Source organism: Mesoplodon bidens (assembly GCF_964165515.1).
Source record: "Mesoplodon bidens genome assembly, chromosome: 5".
NCBI lineage: Eukaryota > Metazoa > Chordata > Mammalia > Artiodactyla > Ziphiidae > Mesoplodon > Mesoplodon bidens.
The window spans coordinates 112,323,202-112,336,331 of record NC_138161.1 but is presented as its reverse complement, the minus strand read 5'-3'; the positions used below and the strand labels follow the sequence as shown (position 1 = coordinate 112,336,331).

General features: G+C 38.4%; 1 protein-coding gene across 5 annotated transcripts in view; it reads left to right on the top strand.

Annotated features, from left to right (window-relative positions):
* Positions 1 to 13,130, top strand: part of DRC9 (dynein regulatory complex subunit 9) — a 42,203-nt gene that overhangs the window by 25,633 nt on the left and 3,440 nt on the right. For 4 of the 5 annotated variants that reach the window (XM_081235807.1, XM_081235809.1, XM_081235808.1 and 1 more), the window contains 2 exons: positions 590 to 751; positions 1,759 to 1,833. The exons of the other annotated variant lie outside the window; for it this stretch is intronic. In XM_081235807.1, coding sequence (XP_081091933.1) covers positions 590 to 751; positions 1,759 to 1,833 — 237 coding nt within the window. The remainder of the gene's footprint in view (positions 1 to 589; positions 752 to 1,758; positions 1,834 to 13,130) is intronic. 5 annotated transcript variants of the gene reach the window in all.

Here is a 13,130-nt window from a genome sequence, read left to right as displayed (position 1 = left end):
AGATGGACTAGTTGGTATAAGTATATACCAGAAGCCTAATGGTGGCAAGTTTTATTAATCAGAATAATACTTGATTATGGAAGTGACTGATGCTAAATAAATTCGGATTATTTTTTATTAGATAATTTCTCACCTATAGACTTAAACTGTCAGCTTGGTAGTGTCTATTAGTTAAACTTTGTAAAAAGAATATATATATATATTTTTTCTTGTTTTTCCACTGTATGCAAATTGAAAGAAAAAGATGTACCATTTCTCTGTTGTATGTTGGATTACGTAGGAAATGTTTGTGGACAATTCAAAAAAAGATGAAAAAAGTTCCTGCGGATGTTTTGTGTAGTATCTTGGCATTTGTATTGATAGTTAAAAGTTCACTTCCAAATAAAACTCCCATAATGCTAGATTTGATGTGTGCCCAATTTGAACAAGCATTGATTGACACCTGTAAAATTTGTTCAAACATTCCTCTTGTAAGGAAATACAATAATCTTAAATTATAAAAAAAAAAAAAAGATAAGCTTAAGCCACTGACTGAGCTGAATGGAGGTAGAATGTATTTTAATTTAGAAACCTGGTCTTACCTTTACAGAGTCGACATGAATATATTGCTCACCTCAAGGACCAGTTGCGAGAAATGAAGGCAAAAACCAACATGGAAAATCGCTATATGAAGAGAAACACTGAGCTGCAGATTTCCCAGACCCAGAAAAAATGTAGCAAAACAGAGGAGCTCTTGCTGGAAGAGATTGAGGTAATCACTGTTAATTAGGAATGAATCAGGTAGCTGGCAGTCAAGCTGTCGCTCCTGATATGGCCTCAGCTGACAAAGGAGGAGAGAGAGGGAGACTTTCCCAATCTTTGCTCTCTCTCTCCAGCAACCCTAACATTTGAGGTTAAAAACAAAAAAAGAATGAGGACTTGCTTTTTTGCAGACAGAGATTCTGATGGGCTGTAGCTTACATCTCCTGGTTTTTTGTAATGACTTTGAAAATTGGTTGTACTTTCTTCTCTTGGTCACTTTATCCTTACTTTATAAAACCACTTGCCATTTCTCCTGGTATTTATAGGGAGAGGGCAAAACAAGATGTTCAGTAACTGCAGGTTTTTGCTGCTACTTTTCTCACTCAACCAGTATCTTTCATCCCTCCATTAAGAAATACAAAATCTAGAGGGCTGAACTTCATGCAAACCTACATTTACAGAAATGAGAAGTCACAGTGAAAAATATCAGGAGAAAGAAACAAGGGTAGACCCTCATTAGAGGAGGAAGACTAAATGGCTAAAAGAACAAGAGGTCAGCGAGAAGGAGCAAACATCAGTAGAGTGTATCACCTGTGTGCAGGAGGTGACTCCTTTCTCTGACTTATTTGAAAGCTTACTTCCCAAGTGTGGCTTAAGACTATGACAACAAACTTTTTTCTTGCACTCTGGAATTTCCTTTTGTAGGCCTGAGAAGCTTGTGCCCTTGAAGCATTGTTCTCTCCTTAAATGGACACCAGTTTCCAGGCCACAGGATTATGGCCCTTTTGCTCTGGGCAGTTGCCTGTGTCTAGCACAGTGCCAGACATGGCTCAGCCATGTTGTGAACATGAATTGAGTTGAAGGGAATGGAATTGCTGCTCTGGAGCCCTATCTCGGAGTCTTAGGATCCCAGCTGGTAGAGAAGACCTGTACCACCGTCACAGCCTCACCCCTGATCTTGAGAACTCACTTCCAGCCCCAGGAAGAATTCCTGACATTGGTTTGTTGTTCTCACAGAAACTAAGGCTGAAAACTGAAGAAGAGAAACGGATTCATGCAGAGATTGAAATATTCCTTAGAAAGGAGCAGCAGGTGGGTCCCCAAAACTTTCTTATCCTCTGACATGTTTGGTCCTGCTTATAAAATACCAAGGACAGCAAAAAAAATTTAAGAAAAATCAACTATAATTCTACCAGCCTAATAAATGAGCTGTATAGCCCACTTTCCTTTAAAAGTTATCCATCTGGATAAATATTTTATAAAGCTGTAATTTGAGTACAGGTAAAATTTTGTCTTCTACCTTTATCATTTAGCACTATATAAGAAACTTTCCTTGTTCCTATATTGCTTCATATTCATAATTTAAAACTAAAATTTCCTGATTTCTTAAAATTATAAAAATAGCATATTCTTAGTTGAGGGAAGATTTTTTAAAAATTGCCAATTGGGGACTTCCCTGGTGGCACAGTGGTTAAGAATCTGCCTGCCAATGCTGGGGACATGGGTTCGAGCCCTGGTCTGGGAAGATCCTACATGCCGTGGAGCAACTAAGTCCGTGCGCCACAACTACTGAACCCACATGCCACAACTACTGAAGCCCGCATGCCTAGAGCCCATGCTCCACAACAAGAGAAGCCACTGCAATGAGAAGCCTGTGTACCGCAATGAAGAGTCACCCCCACTCGCCACAACTAGAGAAAGCCTGCATGTAGCCATGAAGACCCAACACAGCCAAAAATAAATAAATTAATTTTTAAAAAATTGCCAGTTGGTTTTTTACTCATTTTTCCATTTTATTACAGTCTCTTCATAAAATAATTTTAAGTGGTTTTATAATGTTCCATTGAATGGTTATTCTATAACTTGTTACTCTTTTGTTTTGGATATTTAGGTTATTTCCAAAGTTTCATTATTATAAATAATTCAGTAATGAAAGCTTTGCCCAAATAACTGTTTTATTCATTGCAATTACTTACTAAAAGTAAATCTCAAGCATGAGATTATTAATTCAGAGAGTCTGTTATTTTGTGACTTTTGATAAATAATGCTAGTACTTTCTATTTTACACTGACATCAGAAATTTATGCAAGCACTAATTTCAAGGTATCCTCAATAGAACTAGCTGTTTTCGACTTTTTTTTTTTTTTTTTTTTACTTGCAGGATCTGGCTTTAATGAATTTGAACACAAGGCACAGTTTTCCAGGTGTATGTAAATACATGTCCATTTTAAAATTGCTTTTTGCTTCTTCCATCTCTAATTCTTTTGGACAGGAATGAAAGAATGTTTAAATTCTTTCATATTCAAGCAAGAACTTCTTTAGCCTAATAATCTTTTGTTGCCTCCTAGATCTTGGTGAGTTTTCTGTGGTTAGACGATGCTTTTAATTTCTGTATCAACACAAACTGTCTTTGTTGGTTTCTCCAAAATAGTATTTTCTTCCTCTAGCGTGTCATTACAGTCCCTTTTGGCTTTTGTTTCTTCCTCAGGGAATAAATGTGGGTGCTCCGTGAATCCCCTATGTACAAAATGCTGGATCCGGGATTCTAATCCTTGGCATTTAGGACGATCCATTAGGGGCTTATAAGTGCGCATTTTCACTCCTTCTACAAAGGCATTGGTCTGTTTTATGACAGAGGGCTTAACATTCCTCAATTCTATCACTCCATCCGTCTTTGGTCCTGTCCCACAGGGTACTGCAATGTTTTAGATATTTTTTTTTGAAAAATTTATTTATTTTATTTATTTATATTTGGCTGCGTTGGGTTTTCATTGCTGCACGCGGGCTTTCTCTAGTTGTGGCAAGCGGGGGCTACTCTTCTTTGCGGTGCATGGGCTTCTCATTGCAGTGGCTTCTCTTGCCGCGGAGCAAGGGCTGTAGGCGGGCAGGCTTCAGTAGTTGTGGTGCGTGGGCTTCAGTAGTCATGGCTTGTGGGCTTTAGAGCGTAGGCTCAGTAGTTGTGGCACACAGGCTTAGTTGCTCCGTGGCATGTGAGATCTTCCCGGACCAGGGCTCGAACCCATGTCCCCTGCATTGGCAGGCGGATTCTTAACCACTACGCCACCAGGGAAGTCCCGTTTTAGATATTTTTAAAAGTCTACTAATTTAATGAATTGTCTTATTTTGCATTTTTTGCTTACTGATAGAATTAACCATTTTTCCATGTATTTATTTATTCATTTTATTTCTTCTTGTGTGAATTATATGTGACTGAATGGTTTTAATTAGTATTTCCAATACTAATAACAAACCAAGCCGAATGGAACCTTTCAAAATATCCCTGTTGGATGAATAAGGAAAAAATTTCCAGCTTACTCATGATATAGCCTGCCTTTGAGAAACTGGATGAATTTTCAACAAATAATTCTAAATCTGTGGTTAAAGAAAATAATTTCTAGATGCTATCTCACAGGCCTTTACTGAAAAATATATCAGTAGGCTATTAGAACCTGTACCCCTGTAATTTCAGGATTATGTGTCATATTACCTGTTTCAAATGTTAGAAGTATAGCAGGTATTTGATAACAATCAGATGAGTGGGTGGATAAATGGATGTTGGATGCATGAAGTTAGTGTTCCTCACATCTTCAGCCTAATAACACAAGTGATACACAAATACTTTTTAATGAAAAATTGGAAACAGTACAGAAATACATAGATTTTCAAAAAGCGAAAGCTTTCTTAATCACTCCCCTTTCCAAAGATTTCTTCCATATTCTTTTCCTTTCATGTACATATTTGTGTATGTACCTAAATACTTGTTTTTAGTATTTATTTATATTTGTTTTTGACATAAATGGGATCATACTATATATGTTTTTCCAGACTCAGTTTTTTAAAAGAATTTACTTTGTCTTTAATGTTTTCTTTTTTTTTTTTTTTTTTTTTTTTTTCTTTTTGCGGTATGCGGGCCTCTCACTGTTGTGGCCTCTCCCGTTGCGGAGCACAGGCTCCGGATGCGCAGGCCCAGCGGCCATGGCTCACGGGCCCAGCCACTCCGCGGCATATGGGATCCTCCCAGACCGGGGCACGAACCCGTATCCCCTGCATCGGCAGGCGGACTCTCAACCACTGCGCCACCAGGGAGGCCCCATTGTTTTCTTTTTTTAAAAAATAAATTTATTTATTTATTTTTGGCTGTGTTGGGTCTTCATTGCTGTGCATGGGCTTTCTCTAGTTATGGCGAGCAGGGTCTACTCTTCGTTGTGGTGCACGGGCTTCTCATTGCGGTGGCTTCTCTTGTTGCGGAGCACAAGCTCTAGGCATGTGGGCTTCAGTAGTTGTGGCACGTGGGCTCAGTAGTTGTGGCTCGCAGGCTCTAGAGATCAAGCTTAGTATTTGTGGCGCACGGGCTTAGTTGCTCTGCGGCATGTGGGATCTTCCCCGGCCAGGGCTTGAACCTGTGTCCCTTGCATTGGCAGGCAGATTCTTAACCACTGTACCACCAGGGAAGTCCCTGTCTTTAATGTTTTCTAAGGCAGTACAATTGCTATATAACATGCCATGAGGGGGTTATACCAAAATTTAGGTAACCATCCTTCTGTCAGTGGACATGTCTCTAAGTGCATGGTGTATGGAAATGCTATTCAGTTTTGTAATATTGTTCTAGATTCCTTATGTCCTCTCATATTAGTTTTAATGGTTTTTCAGTTGATTCGTTTGGATATTCTAGGTAGAAAATCTTATTGACTGTAGATAATAACAATTTTATATTTTCCCTTTCATTATCTATATGTCTATTTCCATTTTGTGGCTTGTTGTACAGAGAGACTGACAAGTGTAATGTTTAGTAGTAGTAGTAATAATAATGTGGCACCGTTTTTCTATTCTTGGTTTTAATGATGTTTCAGTCAGTATTACACATGAATTCATAGTCATGCCAAGTTTCTCATGTGCAAGTTAGGGTTCCTTGGGAAAGAATAAACCCTGCAACTTAGAATAGGAACACCTGGTTGGGACTCAGATTTATGTAACTGACAATCTTGAACCCCCAAGTCACTGTAAGCCTCTCTTGCCAGTGGAGGTAGCCTGCCCTCCTATGTCTGAGATTAGTCTTCCTTTTCCTGAAAACCCTGTGATAATAACTTCCTCTGAGGCAGATGCCTTGAAAAGGGATGCTCATTCTCAAGACCGACTGCAATCACCCCTTTTTCCCCTGGATCCATCACTAGGGTCAAATCTCGGCAGATTCCAGGTTGATAGATAACTCAGATGCCTATAACTCAGAAGGAAATAGCTTACACTCCAAAAGAATTACAAGACTTTACTGATATATATTGACGGAAACCTAGGGGATATGTATGGGAATGGATTCTAAGGGTGTTAGACCAAGGAAGGTGGAGTATAACACTATTACACATGAATTCATAGTCATGCCAAGTTTCTCATGTGCAAGTTAGGGTTCCTTGGTAAAGAATGGGACCCTGGGGCTTCCCTGGTGGCGCAGTGGTTGAGAGTCCACCTGCCGATGCAGGGGACACGGGTTCGTGCCCTGGTCTGGGAAGATCCCACATGCCTCGGAGCGGCTGGGCCTGTGAGCCATGGCCGTTGAGCCTGCACGTCCGGAGCCTGTGCTCCGCAACGGGGAGAGGCCACAACAGTGAGAGGCCCGCGTACCGCAAAAAAAAAAAAAAGAATAGGACCCTGCAACTTAGAATGGGAATACCTGGTGGGGATGATGGGCTCATGGAGTGCCAGAGGACATGTGGCAGCACTTAACTACCAAAGCGAAGGTGGACACGATTGCCCTGGAGGGCAGCAGAGAGGTACTGGTAATCAGAAAGCCTTTGCCCACAGGGATGTTTGGCAATGACTAATTAATTGTGGTATCTCTAGGAAAATAATTGATGGGCAGCATGATAAAGCATTACTTGATCTATATAACAGAAAAAAAGTCCAAGTCTAGTTGCCAAAAACCTGATTTGAGTCACCACAATGAAGAGTCAAGACCTCTCAACCAGTTTCCAGACTAAGTAACTTCACAGACCCAGAGCACCTTGATTGAAGGGAGCAGGTCCCCCTGAGGATGAGCTCTGCAGCACTGCTGCAAGTAATGCAAGTGAATCTTCCTCCAAGCCTTACCCAAGGGACATGTGGCTACTTATTAGAGTGACTATGCACTGGAAAAAAGGAAATATCCAGACCTTTTGAGATTACTAAACATTGGCTGTGAGTTGATGCTAATTCCTAGGGACTCAAAACAACACCGTGGCCCCTCCTCAAAATGGGGGATTATGGTGGTCAGGTGATAGATGGCGATTTAAGTCTGATTTGCTCTGGGCCCACCTGTTCTGTGGATACACTCTGTGGTTATTTTCCCCAGTTACTGAACATAGGAATGGAATAGACATACTTGATAACAGACAAAATTTCTATGTTGGCTCTCTGATTCATGCAGTGAGGGCCTTTATGGTAGTAAGGGCCTGGTAGAAGTCTCTGGAACTTCCCATCCCTACCAAGATAGTAAATCATAAGCAGTGCTGTACCACTGGTGTAACTGTAGAAATTAGTGCCAACATCAAAGGCTTTAAAGTGGAAGTAGTGACACTTGTCACATCCCCGTTTAACTCAGCTGTTTGGCCTGTGCAGTTGAATGATCTTGGAGAGTGACTGTGGACTAATGTAAATGTAATCAGATGGTGACTCCAATTGCAGCTACTGTTTGAGATGTAGTATCTTTACTGGAGAAAATCTTCAACGGCCACTGGCACTTGGTAGGCAGCTATTAACTTGACTAAGGTCCCTGTCTCCAAACTAGTTTCGAAAAAACTGCAGAAGAAATTTACTTTTACCTGACAGGGCCAACAGTACACCCTCACAGTCTCGCATCAGGGCTATGTCATTTCTCCTTTCTCTGCCATATTATGGTCTGCAGAGATATTGCCTGCTTTGACTTTCCACAAAACATCATGTTTCACTGCATTATGCAGTGAAACATATGTTCACTGCATTATGGTGATTGTATCTGATGAACAGAAGAAGCAAGGATTTTAGATGCCTTAGTAAGACATGTGAATTAGAAGGTGGGAAGACAAACTCTATTTTTGGTACGAATTCTATATCATTATGGTCCAGTTAGGTGACAGAAGCCACATCAGTAATTTGAGCAGAGAACACTTAACAAAAGAATCATTAACTGGTAATAAGGAATTGGCTACAAAGGAGGGATAAAAGAGAACTCTAGGGCTAAAGGACAGTATGCAAGGAAGGAATAAACAGATGTTTGCTTTGTTGCCCTGGGTCAGAGCTGGTTTACAGCTAGTGGGGTAAAGCTGGCAAGCAGGGAACTGTGGACTGTGTTTGGCAAGCAAGAATCCTTCTGCTGTGTCAGCAAAACTTGGTGAACAAGTGCCACTGAATGTCCCACACCTGTGCCACAGTGAGCTGTGCCCCTGAAACAAAAGAGGAAGCACACTGGAACCAAGGAGAGAAGCTCTTCTGTCATGTCCCTCTGGCGCCCTCTACTGACAAAGCTTCACATTTTGCCAGCTTGCAAAACAAATGTTTACTGCAAGCACCAAGTTTCTCAAAGTGGGTCAGTGAAGGATGATTCGGAGCTGAGAGGATGGTGATTTGATAATTGGCACAAATGGGGATCGTATGACGTTTGCACTGTAGGTTTATGGGAGGTAAACCTTATCAAGTTAATAAAGTTTCCTTTTAGTTATATATTACGTTTTTTTTTCCTTCTTAATCGGGAATGAGCATTCAGATTTATGAGATGGATTTTTTTTAATCCATTGAGATGATATGATCTTTTTCTCTTTTAATATGTTAATAAATTAAAACACATTAACAGATTTGTTGAATCATCTTAAATTTGGGGGATAAATCCTACTTGTTCATAATTTATTATTCTTTTACTAGACAGAATTGTAGATTTTTATTTTGTATTTATATATTCTATAAATGAGATTAACCTATAGATTCATTTTTTGGTGCTTCTTTGTTGTATTGTGATCAGTTATGCTAGCTTGGCAGTTTGAATTGGGAAGCTTTTCATCTTTTTATACTCTGAAACCTAAAAAGTAAAAATAGAACAAAATAGATTACTATTTGTTCCATGAAACTGGTAAATTCAGTCATAAACAGTCTTGCTGGGTATCATTTTAAAGGAGATATTTGGCTCCCTTTTCAATTTTTTAAAATGATTACTGATGTCTTTACTTAAAAAAAAAACTCTTTTTGAGCCATTTTTGGTAACATATCTTCCTAGAAAATAATCCATTTCATCAAAACATTCATTTCAAATTTATTAGTATAAACGTGATCTATAGTCTCTTACAGTTTAAATTTTTCTCTTATTTCTGAAGTTATCTTTTTCATCCTTTATTTTCAAAAATTTGTGTCTTCTCTCCCATTTTCTTGCTGAGCTTTGTCAAAGGTTTGACCATTTTATTGGTCTTCATAAAAACCATCTTCTGGTTTTATTGAGCAAATCTATTTTGTTCCCTGTCACATTGGTTTTTGCTTTAATTTTGAGTAATTATGTTCATGTATTATTTATAATTATTTAATTATATAATTACTATAATTATGTATAATTATTTTCTTTGAGCTTATATTGCTAATCTTTGTCTAGTTTCTTAAATACTCAATTCATTTATTTTCAAATTTTATTATTTTCTTTAAAAAAATTTTTGTTTGCGTTGGGTCTTTGTTGCTGCGCACGGGCTTTCTGTAGTTGCAGTGAGTGGGGCTACTCTTCACTGCGGTGCATGGGCGTCTCATTGCAGTGGCATCTCTTGTTGTGGAGCACGGGCTCTTGGTGCATGGGCTTCAGTCGTTGCAGCACGCGGGCTCAGTAGTTGTGGCTTGCGGGTTTAGTTGCTCCAGGGCATATGGGATCTTCCTGGACCAGAGATTGAACCCATGTCCCCTGCATTTGGCAGGCAGATTCTTAACCACTGAGCCACCAGGGAAGTCCCTTATTTTCTTGTAAATGCATATAAACCAACACTTTTCTGAGTACAGTCTGAAGTTTTAATAAATAATGCTTACGTTGTCATTCCTTTCCAAATAATTTGAAATTTATTTATTTTTCCCCAACATTTTATTATGAGTGTTTCCAAATATACACAAAGTTGAAAGAATTTTACAGTGAATGCCCCAAAGCCCATCTTCTAGTTATGATTCTACCATTCACATTTTATTATTCTTGCTTTATCACGTCTATACATCCTTCCTCCATTAATCCATCTTACCTTTTTTGAGACTTTAAAAGTAAATTGTAGGCATCATAATTTTTAGTTTACAATTTGTTATTTCCTTTTGTTGTTGTTATTATTATTTGTTATTTCCTTTTTAACCCTAGTTATTTAATAGGGTGTTTTTTTTAACATCTTTATTGGAGTATAATTTCTTTACAATGGTGTGTTAGTTTCTGCTTTATAACAAAGTGAATCAGTTATACATATACATATGTCCCCATATCTCTTCCTTCTTGCGTCTCCCTCCCTCCCTCCCACCCTCCCTATCCCACCCCTCTAGGTGGTCACAAAGCACCGAGCTGATCTCCCTGTGCTATGCGGCTGCTTCCCACTAGCTATCTATTTTACGTTTGGTAGTGTATATATGTCCATGCCAGTCTCTCACCTTGACCCAGCTTACCCTTCCCCCTCCCCTTATTAATAGGGTGTTTTTTAAATGTCCAAGTGGTTAAGGTTGGAGAGAAAAGAGTGTAGGCTGTCTTTCTATTGCTCACAGCAATGCTTTGACCTTTACACTCTTACTGTGTTCCATTATGGTCTAGGAATGTGAAATATAAGATTTATGCTTATTGGAATTTGTAGAGTTCTTACTTGGGCTTCATATATGCTCACGGTATATGAATATTTCATGGGTATTTTAAAAGAATGTTTTCTCTGTTAGGTACAAAGTTGTGGAATTGTCTGTTAGTCTAGCTGTCAAATTCTTCATATTGTTATTTATTTTGGTCTACCTGAGCTATTAATTTCAGAGAGGTGTGATAGTCTCCTAAGATGCTTGTGGATCTGTCAATTTCTTACATTTCTAATTTTTTGCTTTATATATTCCAAAAATATGTTATTAGAATATAAAAGTTTATAACTGTAATATCTTCTTAATAAAGCTTGCCTTTTATCAGTTTAAAATATCCCTTTTTGTCTCATTTAATTATTCTTGGCTTGAGTTCTGTTTTGCCAGATATTAATTGCCAAACCTGCTTTCTTTTTCCTTTGATTATATTAACTGTGGTTTTTATAAATAGCTCATAGTTGGATTAAAAAAATCTGAGAGGTTTTTTTTTTGATAGAGGAATTTACTCCAGTTAATTTTATTGTGATTTTTCATTTGATTATACTTAATGTTTCCATATTATTTTATGTTCCCTGCTTTTCAAGCTTTCTAGTTGTTGCTCTCCTTTTTAAAATTATTATTGTATTTTATTTATTATTTTTTTGGCTGTGCTGGGTCTTCATTGTGGTGCGTGGGTTCTTCTTTGTGGTGTCGTGTGGGCTTCTCTAGTTGTGGCGCATGAGCTACAGAGTACACGGGCTCAGTAGTTGTGGTGCGCAGGTTTATTTGCCCCGCGGCATGTGGGATCTTAGTCCCCCAACCGGGGATCGAACCTGCGTCCCCTGCATTGGAAGGCAGATTCTCATCCAATAGTGGAATTGATAGAATTTTTATTTCTTGATTTCCAGCTTTCTAGTGCAAACTTCAATTATTTGCTTACCACTTTCCTGGTTTTGTAATATCTGCATGCCACCTGTATTACTAGTATTTTCTAGTTAGTTATTCACCTAAACAACGATATCAATTTATTTTCAGTTAAGATAATATTATTGCTATAAAAGGAAAGCCAGTATCATTTGCTGTAAATAGAAATTAATGTAAATAGAAGTGCAAGAAATATCAGATGATGTTATTACATTTCAGCCAGCTCCTCTTGCCTGCCTGGAGCCTGTTCTCTTTTTTTTCGATTAAAAGAAAACGAAAGTGTTAAGATTTAGAAAGATGTTAAAGACATGATTGCAGCAAACAGACAGGCTCTAAGTTAATCAGAATCATGGATTGTGATTGATTTTTTTAAAAATCATGTTTATGTACCATCTAAAGGCTCCTCTTGATGTCTTATTCTTGAGGTACATGCTTCAGGAGTTTGTCATACATTCTTTTCCTGCAGTGGTAACCCTTAAACATTTAACTTTGTTCTTTCTATTAAATCTGATCAATATCTCTATCTATTTGCCTTTATTAAGGCAAAGCTTTTACTTACCTCTTCTTTTCCTCTCCTACATCCCATGTTGAAATCATTCATTATATATTTCTATTTTATAGATGATAGAACTGAGGCTTTGGAGAGCTGAGTAAACTTGTTTGAGTGCCAAAGTTGGGAGTTGAGCCTAGGCAATCTGCCTTCAGAGCCTGTGCTCTTTCCACTAGACTATACTGCCTAATTTGGGATTTAGTTCCAGATTATGATTTATTACTAAAAACTTATGACATATAGCTTAAATACACATTTTACTATTTCTTATTCATATCTCTTTCATTTTATTTTGCTAAAGTCTATCCTTGAGGGACTTCCCTGGTGGTGCAGTGGATAAGACTCCATGCTCCCAATGCAGGGGGCCCAGGTTTGATCCCTGGTCAGGGAACTAGATCCCACATGCATGCTGCAACTAAGAGTTCACATGCCACAACTAAGGAGCCAGTGAGCTGCAACTAAGGAGGTGGCAAGCCTCAACTAAAGAGCCCGCAAGCCGCAACTAAGACCTGGAGCAACCAAATAAATTATTTAAATAAATATATTAAAAAAAATAAAGTATATCCTTGACTAACTCTTTCAGAAAGACCAGGTATATTTCTTTCTTCCCCTCACATTTGAATGTGAGGCTGGCTAGGAATAGAATCTTAGATTCACATTTATTGTCTTTTAGAATTTTGAAAACATTGTACCCTTCTCAACTATTATTTAGTGTTGGCAATCAAAGAGATGCCTGATGCCATTCCTATCCTTCAGAATTTCTACCTACCCTTTATTCTTTTCCTCTTCACTGCAACTTCTCTTATCCAGACACGTGGAAGGCCATTTTCCCCCGTTTTATTTATTTATTTTATTTAAAAAATTATTTAAATATTTATTTATTTTGCGATATGTGGGATCTTTGTTGCAGCATGCGGGATCTTTAGTTGTGGCATGTGGACTTCTTAGTTGCAGCATGTGGACTCTTAGTTGCAGCATGCAAACTCTTAGTTGCGGCATGCATGTGGGATCTAGTTCCTTGACCAAGGATCAAACCCAGGCCCCCTGCATTGGGAGTGTAGAGTCTTACCCACTGGACCACCAGGGAAGTCCCCACACCTGTTTTAAAATTGATAATAACACACACAAAGTACACAAATATTAAGTATATAGTTTGATG